Source organism: Gavia stellata, chromosome 21 (genome assembly GCF_030936135.1).
Source record: "Gavia stellata isolate bGavSte3 chromosome 21, bGavSte3.hap2, whole genome shotgun sequence".
NCBI classification, from domain to species: domain Eukaryota; kingdom Metazoa; phylum Chordata; class Aves; order Gaviiformes; family Gaviidae; genus Gavia; species Gavia stellata.
The window spans coordinates 4330480-4344841 of NC_082614.1; the positions used below are offsets into that span (position 1 = coordinate 4330480).

Below are 14362 nucleotides of genomic sequence, written 5' to 3' on the forward strand. Positions count from 1 at the left end.
TCCACAGCCCAAATCCACAGTTTCAAACAACACTCTGGCGATTGTCTAACACACAGTCCGCCTGAGTGATTTTGCTATCAGTTGTACAGATATTGACTACACAAACTCTGCAAGACTCTGATCGCTTTTTAGGTGATCTCCACTTCTAGGTGAAGACATAGCACAGGAACAGTGCTGGTTTTCTCTTTGACTATTTTTCTGCAAATACATTTGTTCTTACTGGTACTTGAACTCCTTAGATCAAACAATGCAGTGTTTAGGTGTAGAATATGTAAATTACCTAGGACTTCCTTTCCCAGTTAGTAAGGCTATTCAATACATATGTAAAAACAATAGCAAAAGGCAATGTGCTAGGTATTGCATCTATCTTTAAAGTAATTTTAGTTTAGCATAGATTCAAACCAAAGTATCGACATGATCATTTAATTAAACTAAGTTGATTTTTTTTTTATTTTAACCATACGTTTACAATTCATTGACACAAGTATCTCATTAACATGCATTTGTCTTTCAAACGGGAAGAGCTGTATTGGCACTGAAGAACACAGACCTTTATGGTCAACTGAGCTTACAAAAAGGCAAAGGAAAGGTGTCACAGAATCAAGGATAGTTAACTTGAAAATACCAATCCATAATGCTTTTGATAACTACAATCTAATTAGGTGTTCTGAAGGTGCTTGAAGAGTAGGATGCACCTACTTTGAGGATCTTTTTGGTAGGACCCAAGCAGAAGTAAAAGATTGAAATCAGTGGAACATCAGCACTGCAAACCATGTCAGCGACACTGTGAGGGTGTTCCCGCACCAGAACAGGCTGCCCAGCGGGGTTGTGGAGTCCAACCCACCTGGACAGTGCCCCGAGCAACCTGCTCAACTCGACCGTGCTTCGAGCACAGGGGTTGGACTAGCTGAAATCCAGAAGTGACTTCCAGCCACAACTGTGCTGTGATTTGTGAATGTTTCTTGAATGATGGACAGTTTTTAGCAGTATTGTTTTTTCCCTTAACATTGACTTGAAAGCTATAGACTCTTTTTCTCTGGATTTATACAGTAGGGTTTGGTTAAGAGGAATAAGCGTATTTTTTAAGGCAGTTGTCTCTAACCAATTCTAATTTCCTATTTCTTCTGCATAGGCTATTGCGGTATGGTTCCACAGTTATATTTGTCCAATTTGTATGCAATTCATCTGGAAACAAACCAACCCAGTATGGCTAAAATAGCATGTCTGGGTTGAAGATTATTTTTTTTAGCACATAAAATTGCATCTTCTAAATACTTCTGATCAGCAATATGGCTAATGTCTGTGGTTTTAATTATAAACCTTCCTTAATATCAACCTTCAGAAAAGTATTCTAGCCTTCAGAGCTCGCCCCTGCCAAGTCCCACACATCCTGAAATCAACTTAGATGACCTCCATCTCACATTCACTCTGCAACCCATGCTTTTAGAACACCACACCCTGTAGCTCATTCTGCGTTATCCTCAAATGTACAATGTAGCTAACTGAGGAGCAGAAGAAAGGCTGGAGCATTACCAGGTGTGAGCATGTGTTATTTAACAGCCTTATGCTCACAGAAACCCTGCTAGAAAAGGGTTTGCAGCTAGCCCAATCCTAAAGCAACCCCCACCACATATCACCCACCCCAGTAATGCGCTTGGGCAGCCCATCATAGAACCCAACACGTGCCCCGAGCATCAGGGACATTGCGTAGCTGCAGGGAGATCCCTTGAATCCAGCGTACAAACCACCAGCTCAAACCCAACATGACAATGACTCCTATTACCTTTATTTTTAAGCTCATGAAACCTCATCATGTGAAAAGCGTGAGATGGCATGACATAACCAAATGAAATGGACAGTACAAAGTGTGACTTACCAAAAAAAAAAAAAAAATTAATATTTTATGCTTTCACATTTGTCTCTTTTCCATTGAAATTTTTAGCACCTTGTAAGTTCAAACATCTCATAAATTATTTTTTGATCTTGAAATACACACAGTTCAGCTGTCACTCAGAGGCAGTTGCTTGACAGTTCAAAGATGTTATTACAGTCAGTTGTGGGGAGAAATTATCTTTTACTGACAACTGGTATTTTTAAGACATTTGAAATGAGAAAAAAATTAATTCTTTAGTCTCTGAGTTGGCACAATCAATTTATCAGATCTCATGTTGTGGCAAAAATTATGGGTATTTTATCTCTGATGTATTATATTGCAGTGTATAAATACTTTAGTGAAAAGTAGCTATTAAAATCCAAATTCAGTGTTCCGCTGTAATTGAAAAATCGGCATATTCTCAATAAGCGCAAGCGAGCTCCTACTTTTTACTCCTTCCTCTCAGAAACAACTAAACTGAGTGCAGAAATTCAGCTGCTGTTTGGAAAGATGGGTGAATTTTTCCACTTGCTACTACATAAGCTGGAAATACAAATCATCAAATTACCCTTAGTAACAAAAGATTTTATTGGCTAAAATTAACAAGTTAATAAAAAAAAGGCTTCTATTTCACTGTACTTCTCTCCACGTTTACGTGGAGCATCAATTAGAATCGAAGATAAAATCGGTAAGCCAAGGTGCCCATGATCAAGAGCTCAAACAGCCATTCTTCAGAGAAACTTGCTGTTTTTTTCTTCCTTCCTGTCTGCAATGATGAAGTGAGTGATTCCGATACAACCACTGAGCATTTTGCCACCTATTTAGTAGTTTTTGAATGGCATAAAATTTTGTACATGTTTCAGTGCACAGAAGTGTTTGCATTGCTTGGTTTAACTGCTGTTCCTCTGTTATCCCAAAACATGGCTAATTCATTATAGGTAAAACTAATTGCAGTGCCCTGAGACTGCCTAATCCTTAAGAGCATTTAGTTGAGTTTTCACTCTTGGATTGTTACCAATTCAGTGCAAAATACATAGTTTTAAGATGGTTTAAGATTTGCAAGTATTTTGGAAGGCAAAATCAGATTTAAAAACCACCTTCAGAATGCAGATAAATGTTATGAAATAAGTAGAATACAATTTCAGTAAGACCAACTGGAAAGTACCGTAGTTCTGTAGAAATAGCCAACTGCATAAATACAAGATTGGAAATAAATGGCCAAAGAGCAATTTTGTAGTTTGGCTTCATAGCTGATGACGAACTAAACACGTCAACAACACTGTGCTGTTGCAAAAGAACACCACCCAGACCTCGTGCTGGAATAGAAAACAGTGAGTTACGTAGGGCTTGCAAAGTAATATTCTCCCCTGGAAGACCCGGTCCAGCAGCGGACACCATGAGGCAAATATGAATCAGAATGGAACAAATACGGAGGGCAGCAGTTTAAGTTTAGAAAACATGAAAATCTATGAGAAAAGACTTAGAAAATCTAAACTTGTTTCATCCAGGGGTGAGAACAGTGAAGTGACAATGCGGTTGCTGCAAAAATGAACTATTTTCCATGTCTGTGGGAATAGGACAAGCAGCAGTGGACTCAAGTAGCAGCAAGGAAGATTAGTTTTTTTTAGACACAAGGTAAGCTCTGACAGTCTGAAAAGGTTATATAATGAAATATATGGCATAGAGAGGTTATAGAATCTCCATCATACAATGCTATAAAAACCAATTATATGGAAATCAATTAGGAATGGTTCAGTTGGAGCTGAGCCTATCTTAGGTAAGGGGTAAAACAGCTGATTTGCCCAAGTCTCAACAATATTCCGCTGACTCCTACAGTGAATCTCTGGTGCCAGGAGCCTACACCACAGGCTTGGGAGCTGACATAACATCAAGATCATTTTGACAAGTTCTGGTACTTTTGACCAGAATAGAGCACAGCACTCCCAAATACCTATTCAAGATTGTATCTTGCTGTTTGAGACATTAGTATCATGAAGGTAAAATGTTTTTCTGTTTGCTGCTACTGCCATAGCCATCAGCAGATTGGTTCTAGCAGAATGTGTGTTCCCATGTGGTTACATTTTATGTTCTATTTTTACAATGCGTAGTATTGTGTTCTCCCTTCATCATGGTTTGAGCTATCCAGAGTTACATGCAAGGAAGATTCCCCCCCCACACACACACCACCCACCCATTTGAAACAACAAATCTTAATGCTCTGGCTTCTCAGGTGCAACCAGCTTCTGTGTAGTTTCATAAAATAGATAAGGCTCATTTAACTATTACTCTACATAGAATGTAAAGCTCATTTTTCCTTCTAAAACTTTGTATTCTGCAACAAGATTTTCACTATTTCCATCAAATGGCATAAAAGGTATTAGTAAATTAAATTTTTTTTTTTAAAAAAAGAGGTATATGTGGCCAGGTAAAATAAAATACTGCTTTCTTGGAGCAGTACAACTCATTGACACAAAAAAAAAAATCTGTATGTTGGAAGTGCCAAGTATCTTGTGAAGCCTTTGAAGACTTAAAAATAGAGGACTTTCCACAAGTTGAATAACTAAAAAGCTGTCTGTAGTCAAAAATTCTTTGAAAATTAATAGGAGTAATTACTTACAAATTTCATTAAGTGTCAGTTCTGGCTTGGTTTTAAAACCTAGCTTGTCTCTAGTTTTGCAAAAGGTTTTTATAGATTACAGCACTACCCACTCTACAAACTGTATGCCCTAGAAAAAGCAGGTCCAAAAAGTAAATCACAGTATAAGTTTGTTGACAAATGAATTTGTAAAAAGAACAGTTTACACCAGAAGGATCAAAGTCAGAGCCTTTATTAAATGTTCCTTCTTTAAACAGGCTGCATTTAATCCCCCTTTCGCATTTGTGATTTCTAAGGCTATTTTAAATACTTTGTTTTACAGGGATTTTCAGTCTTCAGAACCGTCACAAGCAGCAAGTTAGCAGTACACAAAAACAATATGCTTTAACTTCCACCAAGTTCTATGCCAGCTTCACAGGGTCCGTGGAAAAGACCAACAATACTTCCAATACTGGAGTTTTTGCACAGACCCTGGAAAGGAAATAGGTGTCACCAGAGTTTAAGCCTGATGTGCTCTAGCCACATCTCACAGTTGGCCACAATTTACCAGTATCGATTAGTATATGTTTCTGGTGTATTATCTGTTTCAAAAAGGGGACCAAATTTTCAATTTTCAGCTAATGTGGGTCTAATTAAGGCTATTCTGGTATATTTGATACTAAAATACTCTCTGGGAGTCCTTTTCATGAAATCCCATCAGAATTAACATTTTCAAAAATGAAAACATTTAAAATAGGTGTTTGAGTTGAAATGCTGATGCAGCGGTTGGTTCAGTGTTTTCTTGTCTTCTGGAGCTTTATTATCACGTCAGTATAGTGTCATCTATCTGTTCATCAGAGTCAGCCTGGCCAGCCAGCTTCTTCAGAGATCTCCTGCAGCTTTCGTTGAGAAGCTCCAAGCTGGCAGCATCAAGAATCTTGGAAACCGACTGTGGAAGGAAGACAACATCAATCACCAATTCCTTATGACATACCATTCAATGTAAGAATAAATGTAAGTGCCTTACAAGCTGTATTTAACATCTTTCAAACATACCCAAATCCTTCATCTGGTTTCATGATTCCAGACATGGCAACTATCCAAAAGCAGCTAAGACTTAGAAAAGAGGTCTGGTAACGGATGTACAAAGTAGTCCATCCTAAAATACTCTCTCTAGCACCACTAATGCTGCAGTAGGATTATACAAATGACAAAAGCAATAAACTAGCAATCCTAGCTACGGTAACTATAGCACCGTAAGGGCTTAAGGCATTCTGAAAGCAAGGCTAGTATGTTGAACATGGGAGGTATGTTAAATGCATGGATTTTAGCAATACTGCACTGTAAGGTTGTACATTACTAGTATTGCTTATTTCTTCAAGGCTTAGCATGAGAATACTGATGAAGGCTTAAATGCAACTAGGAAGGTCCCACTCCATCTATTTCGTAAGAGACTGCCAGCACGTTCTGAGGCTCCAGGCACAACGCTTAACCGTATGCAGAGCAACGTGACACAGCCTTCTACCAATGATTACATTTTCTTCTGCCTCATACCTCAAGCACTTCTTCACCCGCTCTCATCTTCAGAAGATTGACAATAGCTTGGTCGCTGTACGCTCTTACACTGGTGTTTTTGTCCTTTGTGTTATCCAGAAGTGCTTTGAGAATTGGTTTAATTGTCTGAGGATCCAGTGAGGGAAGACGGTTTTTATTTGCCCACCAGATCATCTTTTCTGCGACTAACTTTATGTCACTAGATGAGTTCTGGAGACACTAAAGGAGACAAAGGCAGACATAAATTCAGATATACCAAGGACACGTATTTGAAACACTAGTTTATCTTTTTTCTAATTTAGGTATTTTAAACTATAACAAGAAAAGCAAGCAGTTTTCAACTTACAGGTACACAAGAGACAAACTTGTTATCAACAAGTTTGACTAAACTGTGTAACAGTAAGAGAAGATCAAACCTTGAAAACAAGGCACTTTTTCAAAAGAAAACCTCTAAAAATGTGGTTGATGACAGGGTCACACGCTTCTCTCAACTGTCTCAGGAAATGACAATGACCACTAAGTGCAGCAAAAGCTGGTAGTGTCAGTGCCTCTGTAAAATACGCTCCATGAGCAGCAACAGCCAAGTCAATCTCTGGTTGGAGTATAAGGTGCATTTCAACAGTGGATTTCATTTTAAAATAATAAAAAAAAAATTAAGAGCTTTGTATTTTTTATTTAATCTCAACACATTTGAAACATGAAAGCTGACATCTGAATGTCAACTGCATTATTAATACTGTGATAAAGGTATTGTGACAATTGTGATACTTTATATTTTAACACAATACTATGATACAAAATAATATGTGAATGTGGGATTTCAAATAAAAAGTCTGCTTTGAAGAATGATGGCATGCATCACATCAATTTGCATGTTTGGTAGTTTTTCAAGTAAATTGAAAAGAAACGTAAAACCTGAAAATGTAACACATTTTTATTTACGATAAGGGTGACAGACAAATTAAAAAGCACTCTGTCTTCCCCTATCTTTTCTCAGACTTTAAAAACATCCTGAGATTCTAATGTTCAAAATTCAGATCCTGTCTACCATGAGGGATACATTTATGGGGAGGGGGGAAAAAAAAGGCAAAAAAAAAAACCTACACCAAAAAACTCAGAACTACCAAGAAAGAAAGGAATTTCGACATAGAATATTGAAATAGAGGTGAACTGAAAAAAAGTTAACTTCAATACTCTCTTTTATCTCAGTCTTTAGGAGCTAATCCCTTCCACAAAAGTGGAAGTCAAAAAGTACTGCAGCAAAACCAGTAAGGGAGGAGTAGGTGTTTGATGCATTTCTAACAAAGGCCCTTTAACCTTTAGCAACCTTAAAAAATGGACAACTCCCCCTCACTCTTCTCTGCTTCTCTGCCAACTGTTTGTTACTGCAAAGGGAAAAATTAATTCATAAGAATCAAAACTGAAGTTTACCTCAGAAAGATCAAGAGTCAACTTTCCATATTACAGCAGGGACAGCGGTATTGTATTCACAACTGCAAAGCAGTCCAATGAAGTGACTCTGTCTGTACTTTGCCGCAAAAAGAAATACCTAGATTTTCAGGGATCAGGGGATTTAGAGCTTCCCAAGATAAGGGAACCGAGCTTTCAGTTTCCATCCTGGGTTACCATACAGAAATTTTGTAGAGAAAACCATCCATGAGTTAGCTCAAAGAGTCAGATCACAGGAGAACACCACCAGGTAGTTCTCTTAAAAGTCTTACCTTAATAAAGAGGTTGGAAAGTTTTGGAGGCAGGTTCCCTCCTCCTTCCATGTGGTATTTCATAAGAAAGCCCATCCCTCTGATGCCGCTAACTGCAATGGGAATCTTCAACATAAAGGCAAAAATTGGTATTACTACAGCAGAGTTCAAAAGCCTTTATAACTGGGCTCACAGTCACACAGACTGGTGAGCTGCTGCGGAAGGCTAAACACATCTTTCAAAAAACTGCAGCGTGCAAAGCAGGTTAATGTTATTAGGTAAGATGATGAAAAAATCATAATGCGATTACGAGCTACATGGAATAAGATGGCAGGCCCCACAGAGCCCCCGGGTTCCCTACACCAAATTAGACCCTAGATTTAAAGTCTTCCTCCTAAAATGAAGTATTTGCACTTCTTGTAAACCTGGCCCGTGAATGAGAACTTTAATAGGGAAACAGAAGCATAATTTACTCCCAATGAAAACTACCTGGCAGTTGAAGATTATTTAATCTTCATCTCCACAGAGGTCAGAACTCAAAGAGTCAGAACAGTCACGTAATTTCACTATAAAACTGCATCTAGCCAAGGGAGACCCTTCAGATGGCACCTGGGGATTTTTGTTCTGTTCTGTTTGGTAACACAGCGAACCTGCACACCTTTTAAAACTACTCCCAACAAGCGCTCGCAACAGAACTCGCCCACTCTCACGTAGCACTTACCCTGTCGGCAGTGGCATTGCTGAGGATCATCTCCTGAACGCTGTTGTAATATTTGGGGGAACACAGCCTGCTAGGAGCAACATTTACGGCCACGGAGAGAGCCAGGCTTCGTCCGTGTCTTACCATCCAGTCAATGCCAGAGACATCGGCTGCAAATGCAAGAACAGAACAATAGCAAGGCTCCCCCTATCCATTCCTCCTCATCTAAGAAAGCTTTTGTCAGTTTGACAATTCACTTCCGTAAAATGAAATAAGCAGCAGCATCTAAAGCGATACCTTGCTTCCTCCACTCCTCCCAAAAAGCCATATAAACAGCACTAAAACACACCACCTCTATTAGACAGGAACACCACTTGGGCAGATGTGGAAAACAGACATAAACAAGTGACTCTGTATTGTTCAACCCAGTCAGGCCCACATCCCTTACTGCATGAAGGAGCTTGGCACCGGAATTACACGAGCTTTGACCCTCTAATAAAATTATAGAAGTCATCTGTAATTTGAAAGTAGCTAAGAGATTCCCTTTTTAATTCCATAGAGGAGAGTAATCCCATAGCACTTCCAGCCACTATGAGCTCCTACGAAATTCATGCTTTTATCTAACTTAGAGACAAATCAGTTAATTCTCCAAAAGCATCTGAAGCCATCAGATGTGGTCTGCAATTAGCATAAGCCAACCTAAGATCACAGTGTCATCAAAAAAGGTGGAACAGCCCTCCCATCCACCCTGCCTGAACATCCTGTCACCTCCCATCCTCTCTGTGTCAGCACTAGCAATCACTCAGCCATGCTGGTACTTTCATCAACTCATCTGAAAACAAATCCAGAAAAAAAGTATGGGTAATCCCAAATTACAACCACGACCCTGTGCTCCACTACGTACCAGGGTGCACAACTGAACAGCCACGAGCAAAGAAAAGTACAAGAAAATCTAGAGTAGAGATTCAGGTTTAAGATAAAGAGGAGGAACCTAAATAATTAGTCAGAAAGTCTTTCCGAACCAGTGGCTAAGAGAGTATCTTCCCCTGCTTTTCAGATTCAGTTCCAGTCACCGTAAACAGCTTCACTTACCCAGCAAGTGCTGGTGGAGAACAGTACTGAGCTCCTCTTCTGACAGAAATGCACACAGTTCTGCTAAGCAGCCAGCTGAGGCCATGCGGGTGGCATCCTAACGAGGAAAGGAAGAAAAGAGTAACACCAGCTGAGCTCAACACACATCAGAGATAAGGAGCAGGAAGAGCAAGTGACAGAAGATGATATGAAATAGAAAGAGAAGGAGGAAATAAATATTAGTAGTATTTCACTCCTACCACCTGTGGATTTCTGTCAGTTCGCAAGGTTTCTTGTACATAATGGAACTTAAAGCCAAATCCACAGTCAAAAAAGCCAGCAGAGACTGAAGAATTACAGACCTTATGTAAATTCTGGCTTGTTAAATGGAAAAGTCATAAAGATGAAAGTGGACATTTTAAAAGACGTGTTCACAAGAGTTAAGTTTAGATCCACAATCTAGACAGTCAGCATTACTTCTAGCCATCTCTAGATGAGCTTCTCTCTGTGATAAACTCATACTACTTTTAATTTAAAATGTCCAGGCTTTTGTTGTTCTAGCTTGCTTATGTGATCATCCCATCAGTGCTCCTCTCCACCCTGCAATTTACAATCCAGTGGGAATTTTTCAATTCTTCTACTTCTAGCAGCCAACAGTTGCTTGTCTATGTTGCACAGATTAAAACATAAGGAAGAAATTACTAGATGATTAATTTTATTCTCACAGAGGATACTGTTGCTATCTGCCATATACAGAAGACTCTATATTCAACTTGGAGAGCTTCTTGCTCAGTGGAGAAAAATCTGCCATTATCTGAAAAAATTCTCACACTAAATTTCAAACCCCACCTGAGAGCCTACAAACACAAGTATGGGCATGTAGTGAAGGTATTGCACGTTTTCTCCAAGACAACAAGCAAATCCTGACTTCAGAGCTGCCTCAGACACGGTGGTGAGGAGCTGCAGGTCATACCCACATACATGGTTACTAAGGAAACATTAAACTCACAGATTTTCAGAGTTACCAGTGATTGGCTCGGGATCTCCAATTCTTGCACCTGACTCTCAGCTAACACACTACAAGGCTCCAACAAGATTACAGATCGTATTCAGTTTATTGAGTAATGCCCAACCACATGCTTCTTCATATAAGTTCCTTTCCACTCTATCATTAGTAATTTCCCCCGGAAGTTATTTTAGAAAATAATTCTGTTAGAAAGTTCAGATTTTAAATTTAAGAATAAGACTGTCTGTAGCAGGGATCCTTTGCAGCTGGCTGAAGCAGTACCTCATCATGTCCCAGCATCCCTAGAAGCACCGTGCTGATATTCTTCCTAATTGCGGCATCAACTTTTGCACCAGCTCCTCGTGTTACAAACCGCAGAGCTTGCAGCATCGTGTCCCTAGAAGTGATCACAACGTACAGTCAGCTGTTGCCTCTCCACCCACCCTAAGGAAGAAATTGAGCTCTGGATACCTGTAACAGTTTCTTACACAGCAATGACACTAATATGACTTACACTTCAGGAGACTGATACTCCCTCTTCACTGCTGAAAAATCCACGCTAGAGAGTATTTCCGCATTTGTGTATTTGTGTCTGTCTCTTATAATGTAAATATTTTCTGACTAGTCAAACATTTAAGAAATTCTCAAATCAGGAAGTTCATTTCTCAGGGATCTGTGCAGCTCTTACAAGAACAGCTGCATTACTTCAGGTCAGACTGACAATCGATAGAGTCTTGTATCTGAAAGCGGGCTGCAGTGGGGTGTGCAGGAGAGAGAACGAGGCAGATACCATGCAACACTTCCCCTGATACACTGTCACAGCTTAGCTTGTGACCCAGGAAGTCCGTATCATCAATGTTCTTTGTTTTACCACCCTTGATTAACAGTCAACTGCTTTCACTAATATATCTTACTCTCAGAATTAAGGGCGGGTGGGAATAGCTTAATACTTTTGTTCATTCATCCTAGCCCTTTCTTTCACCCTCAATAAGCAGGAAGGTCTGAGATATCACCTATGGCTTACCTGATGGCAGAGTCATCACTGGAACGAATTCCATTCAGTAGCTCCGTAAAGAGAGGATCCACTTTTACATGGATGACAATGAGTTTACCGAGAGCATCAGCAGCTTTCAGGCGAACAGCGCGGTTTGAGTCTTGTAGAGCTTTGGTGAAGGTTGTTTGCAACTGGGGCAAAAATGGTTTCAGGGCAATCTCAACCTATACCAGAGATGAAAGAAGGGAAGTGGTGCAGTCAAGTCTGAAACAGTGGCTAGAAATCGAAGCCTGAAAACAGTATGACCTCTTCTACAGCAGTTAGTTATCACAAATAGCCCGTATTCAGATCTAACACACTGCTAAAATAGGAAAAACACAAAACAGTCTTTTACCATGCAACTTTTATCCCTTTCAAATCTGATTTTATTTTCTATGTACTGAAATACAAGGGTAACGTTGTTGAAAGACTTTACACTGTCATGAAGTCTTTTGTACACAGAGCTCTAAATAAAAGCTCAGCTCAGTTCAAATACATCGGATGATCATTTTTGGACTTAACGTTTCACAAAAATGGTGGACACAGGAGAGAAATTAATTACATGATAGTTTTTAATCATTTGAAAGTGTTATCAGCATTTTGCAATATTTCTATGAGGTCCCGAAATTGAAGCATTGGGGGCTTTTTTGGTAGGCCAGAGGCTGCTGGAAGAATATAATCCAGTTACACTGCCATTCCTAAATATCAAATCCACACCAGCAGACATCCCAGCAGTATTTACATGAACAGCAACAGATATTGCTGAAGGTTACCATGGAAAATGTTCACAAACCACAGTCAATTACTTTGAATCTTACCTTGGCTAAAAGAAGGCTTAATGTTTCAAGCAGAGCCACCTTGACATTCCAGCTGAACCGATCTCCCAAGATCCGAATAAGTGGCCCAGTAATGCTCACCACAGATGGTTTAAGAGCTTCAGCAGAAGTCAGCTTAATAACTAGCCCCAAGGCCTTTGCTGCCTCCTCCTTCTGCTCTGGATTACCAGTTAAAACACCTTCCCGCAGCACCAGGAGTATGGAAGTCACTCCCTGTCATGAAAATTGGATGAGAAAGGTTAGAAGCTAAGATGCAAAAAATATGTATCTTATTTTTTCTCTTCTCATACACCAGATGCACAAACTTGGAGAGTTTCCTCTCAATTTCCTGTTGACCTTCAGCTGCCTGCTTCCACATTTACAGAGCTACTTTTATTTGGTTTGATTTCGTGCATCTACGCCTTACTAAGCCAGTTGCTATGAGAAAAGTGGTGGCAGCTCAGGGAATTTTTAAACCAGAGAAATTTGGCATAGAAGTCCAGTTTTACTCCCCCGCAAAAAGCAGCCAGCGACCATGACTTACATACATAACAGAACTGTCAAAGATCTTGTAAGAAGAAGAGTCTTCTGTAGGGTAACTCAAGAGCAGCAGTAACCTACAAAAAGTCTCTCCAATACACAGGTTTGGAATGCCCCAGTAGTCACTGCTTCTAACAGCTGTAAAGTCTTATCAATCAGTTCCCCCAAAAGGTGGGTATTATGGCTGTGATGAATCCATGCTCAATCTGATCCTTTACCTTCTTAGGAATACAGAATCCCGGCACATGCTCGCCTTTGGCCTCATTCCCTACAATCCGGATATCCTTGTGCAGGTCCTCAATGAGAGCAAGCTGGTTCCCAGCATCTAATTTCTGCAGGAGAGAAGGGTAAGACAAAGATGAGGCAACATGGCAATCAGCTATTCTTTGTGAATTCTCCTCAGGTGTGTCAACAGAAGATACCTGTTTCCTGCCTCCTCACTCACAATGCTGAAGTCAAGCTCATCTTACAACTCTCAAATCTTTGCATCATTTGCAAATGTAAACGTAGTTTACAGTCAAAACAGAAGCTTCAATTTAGGCAGTATGTTACCAGCTATCCCAGTTTTCTCCTTGCCAGGCATTGCCACTGTAACCTTCTTCAGCTGCCTCTCACCTTGGTGATGGAATTAAGCGCATCCCAGCTCTCATTCAGAACTACAGGGTTGGTATCATTAAATAGACGTATCAAGCCTGACACCAAGCTCTTGAGATGACCAGTATAGTCTGCTTTTGTCTTGGAGCAGTAGATATTCAGAATGACAGCTGCTGCCTGTCTCATTCCCAGCTCAGGGCTGCGGGTAGCTTCTAGTAAATCTTCAGTTATAATTCTTTGTCCAGCATCATCTTCCACAGACAGGATTACAGACTGACAGTTTGCCATCTCCTAAAGAGTCCAAATTAACTTTATGTTAACTCTCAAACTGAACAAAGCCAGATTTAGCCCCAGGTTTCCCCATGTTATCCACAGCATTATGTCTTCAAGAAATACTACAACGTATCCCACTTGCTAATTGTTTCTCATTAAATAGCTGGTCACATCACCACTAAAGGCTCAATTCAGCCCTGGAGCAGAGATAGGTATACAACCAACTCTCAAAATTTAAGAAGTGACCAAACTCTACTGAACTGATTGCTGCACAGGTCTCTCTCCAGCTGCAAAAGGCCTAATTTACAAAAATGAGAGTAGCTCAGTCTTCCCCATCTTACTCACCCCTCAGAGACCGTGGGTCTTGTCAGATAACATTTTTTTAATTTAGGTAGTTTAATGCTGTGTGTCATAATACTAATTACAAGCACGTCTGTGGGTACGTTAGAGATCTCCAGGCAGAATTGGGGCTAGAAGCTGAGCTAATGGGCATCTACAGCAGACAGACGACAGGACTCTGTCACTAACATTTCTAATTCACCAACTTGTGTGCATGTCTATCTGCAATCCCAACTCCAGGATGTTCTCTGGAGTCCAAATACCAGATGTTTTGGAAAGCAGTACAGAA

At 39.9% G+C, this 14362-nt stretch overlaps 1 protein-coding gene across 1 annotated transcript in view; it reads right to left on the minus strand.

The window, feature by feature from the left end:
• Window positions 1-4685: 4685 nt before the first annotated feature.
• GCN1 (GCN1 activator of EIF2AK4) overlaps window positions 4686-14362 on the minus strand; it is a 43014-nt gene continuing 33337 nt past the window's right edge. The window contains exons 49-58 of the mRNA XM_059827524.1: window positions 13483-13752; window positions 13086-13199; window positions 12331-12561; window positions 11504-11697; window positions 10762-10876; window positions 9495-9591; window positions 8424-8572; window positions 7724-7828; window positions 6003-6221; window positions 4686-5397 (exon numbers count right to left, since the gene is read on the minus strand). Coding sequence (XP_059683507.1) covers window positions 5272-5397; window positions 6003-6221; window positions 7724-7828; window positions 8424-8572; window positions 9495-9591; window positions 10762-10876; window positions 11504-11697; window positions 12331-12561; window positions 13086-13199; window positions 13483-13752 — 1620 coding nt within the window. The 3' untranslated portion in view covers window positions 4686-5271. The remainder of the gene's footprint in view (window positions 5398-6002; window positions 6222-7723; window positions 7829-8423; window positions 8573-9494; window positions 9592-10761; window positions 10877-11503; window positions 11698-12330; window positions 12562-13085; window positions 13200-13482; window positions 13753-14362) is intronic.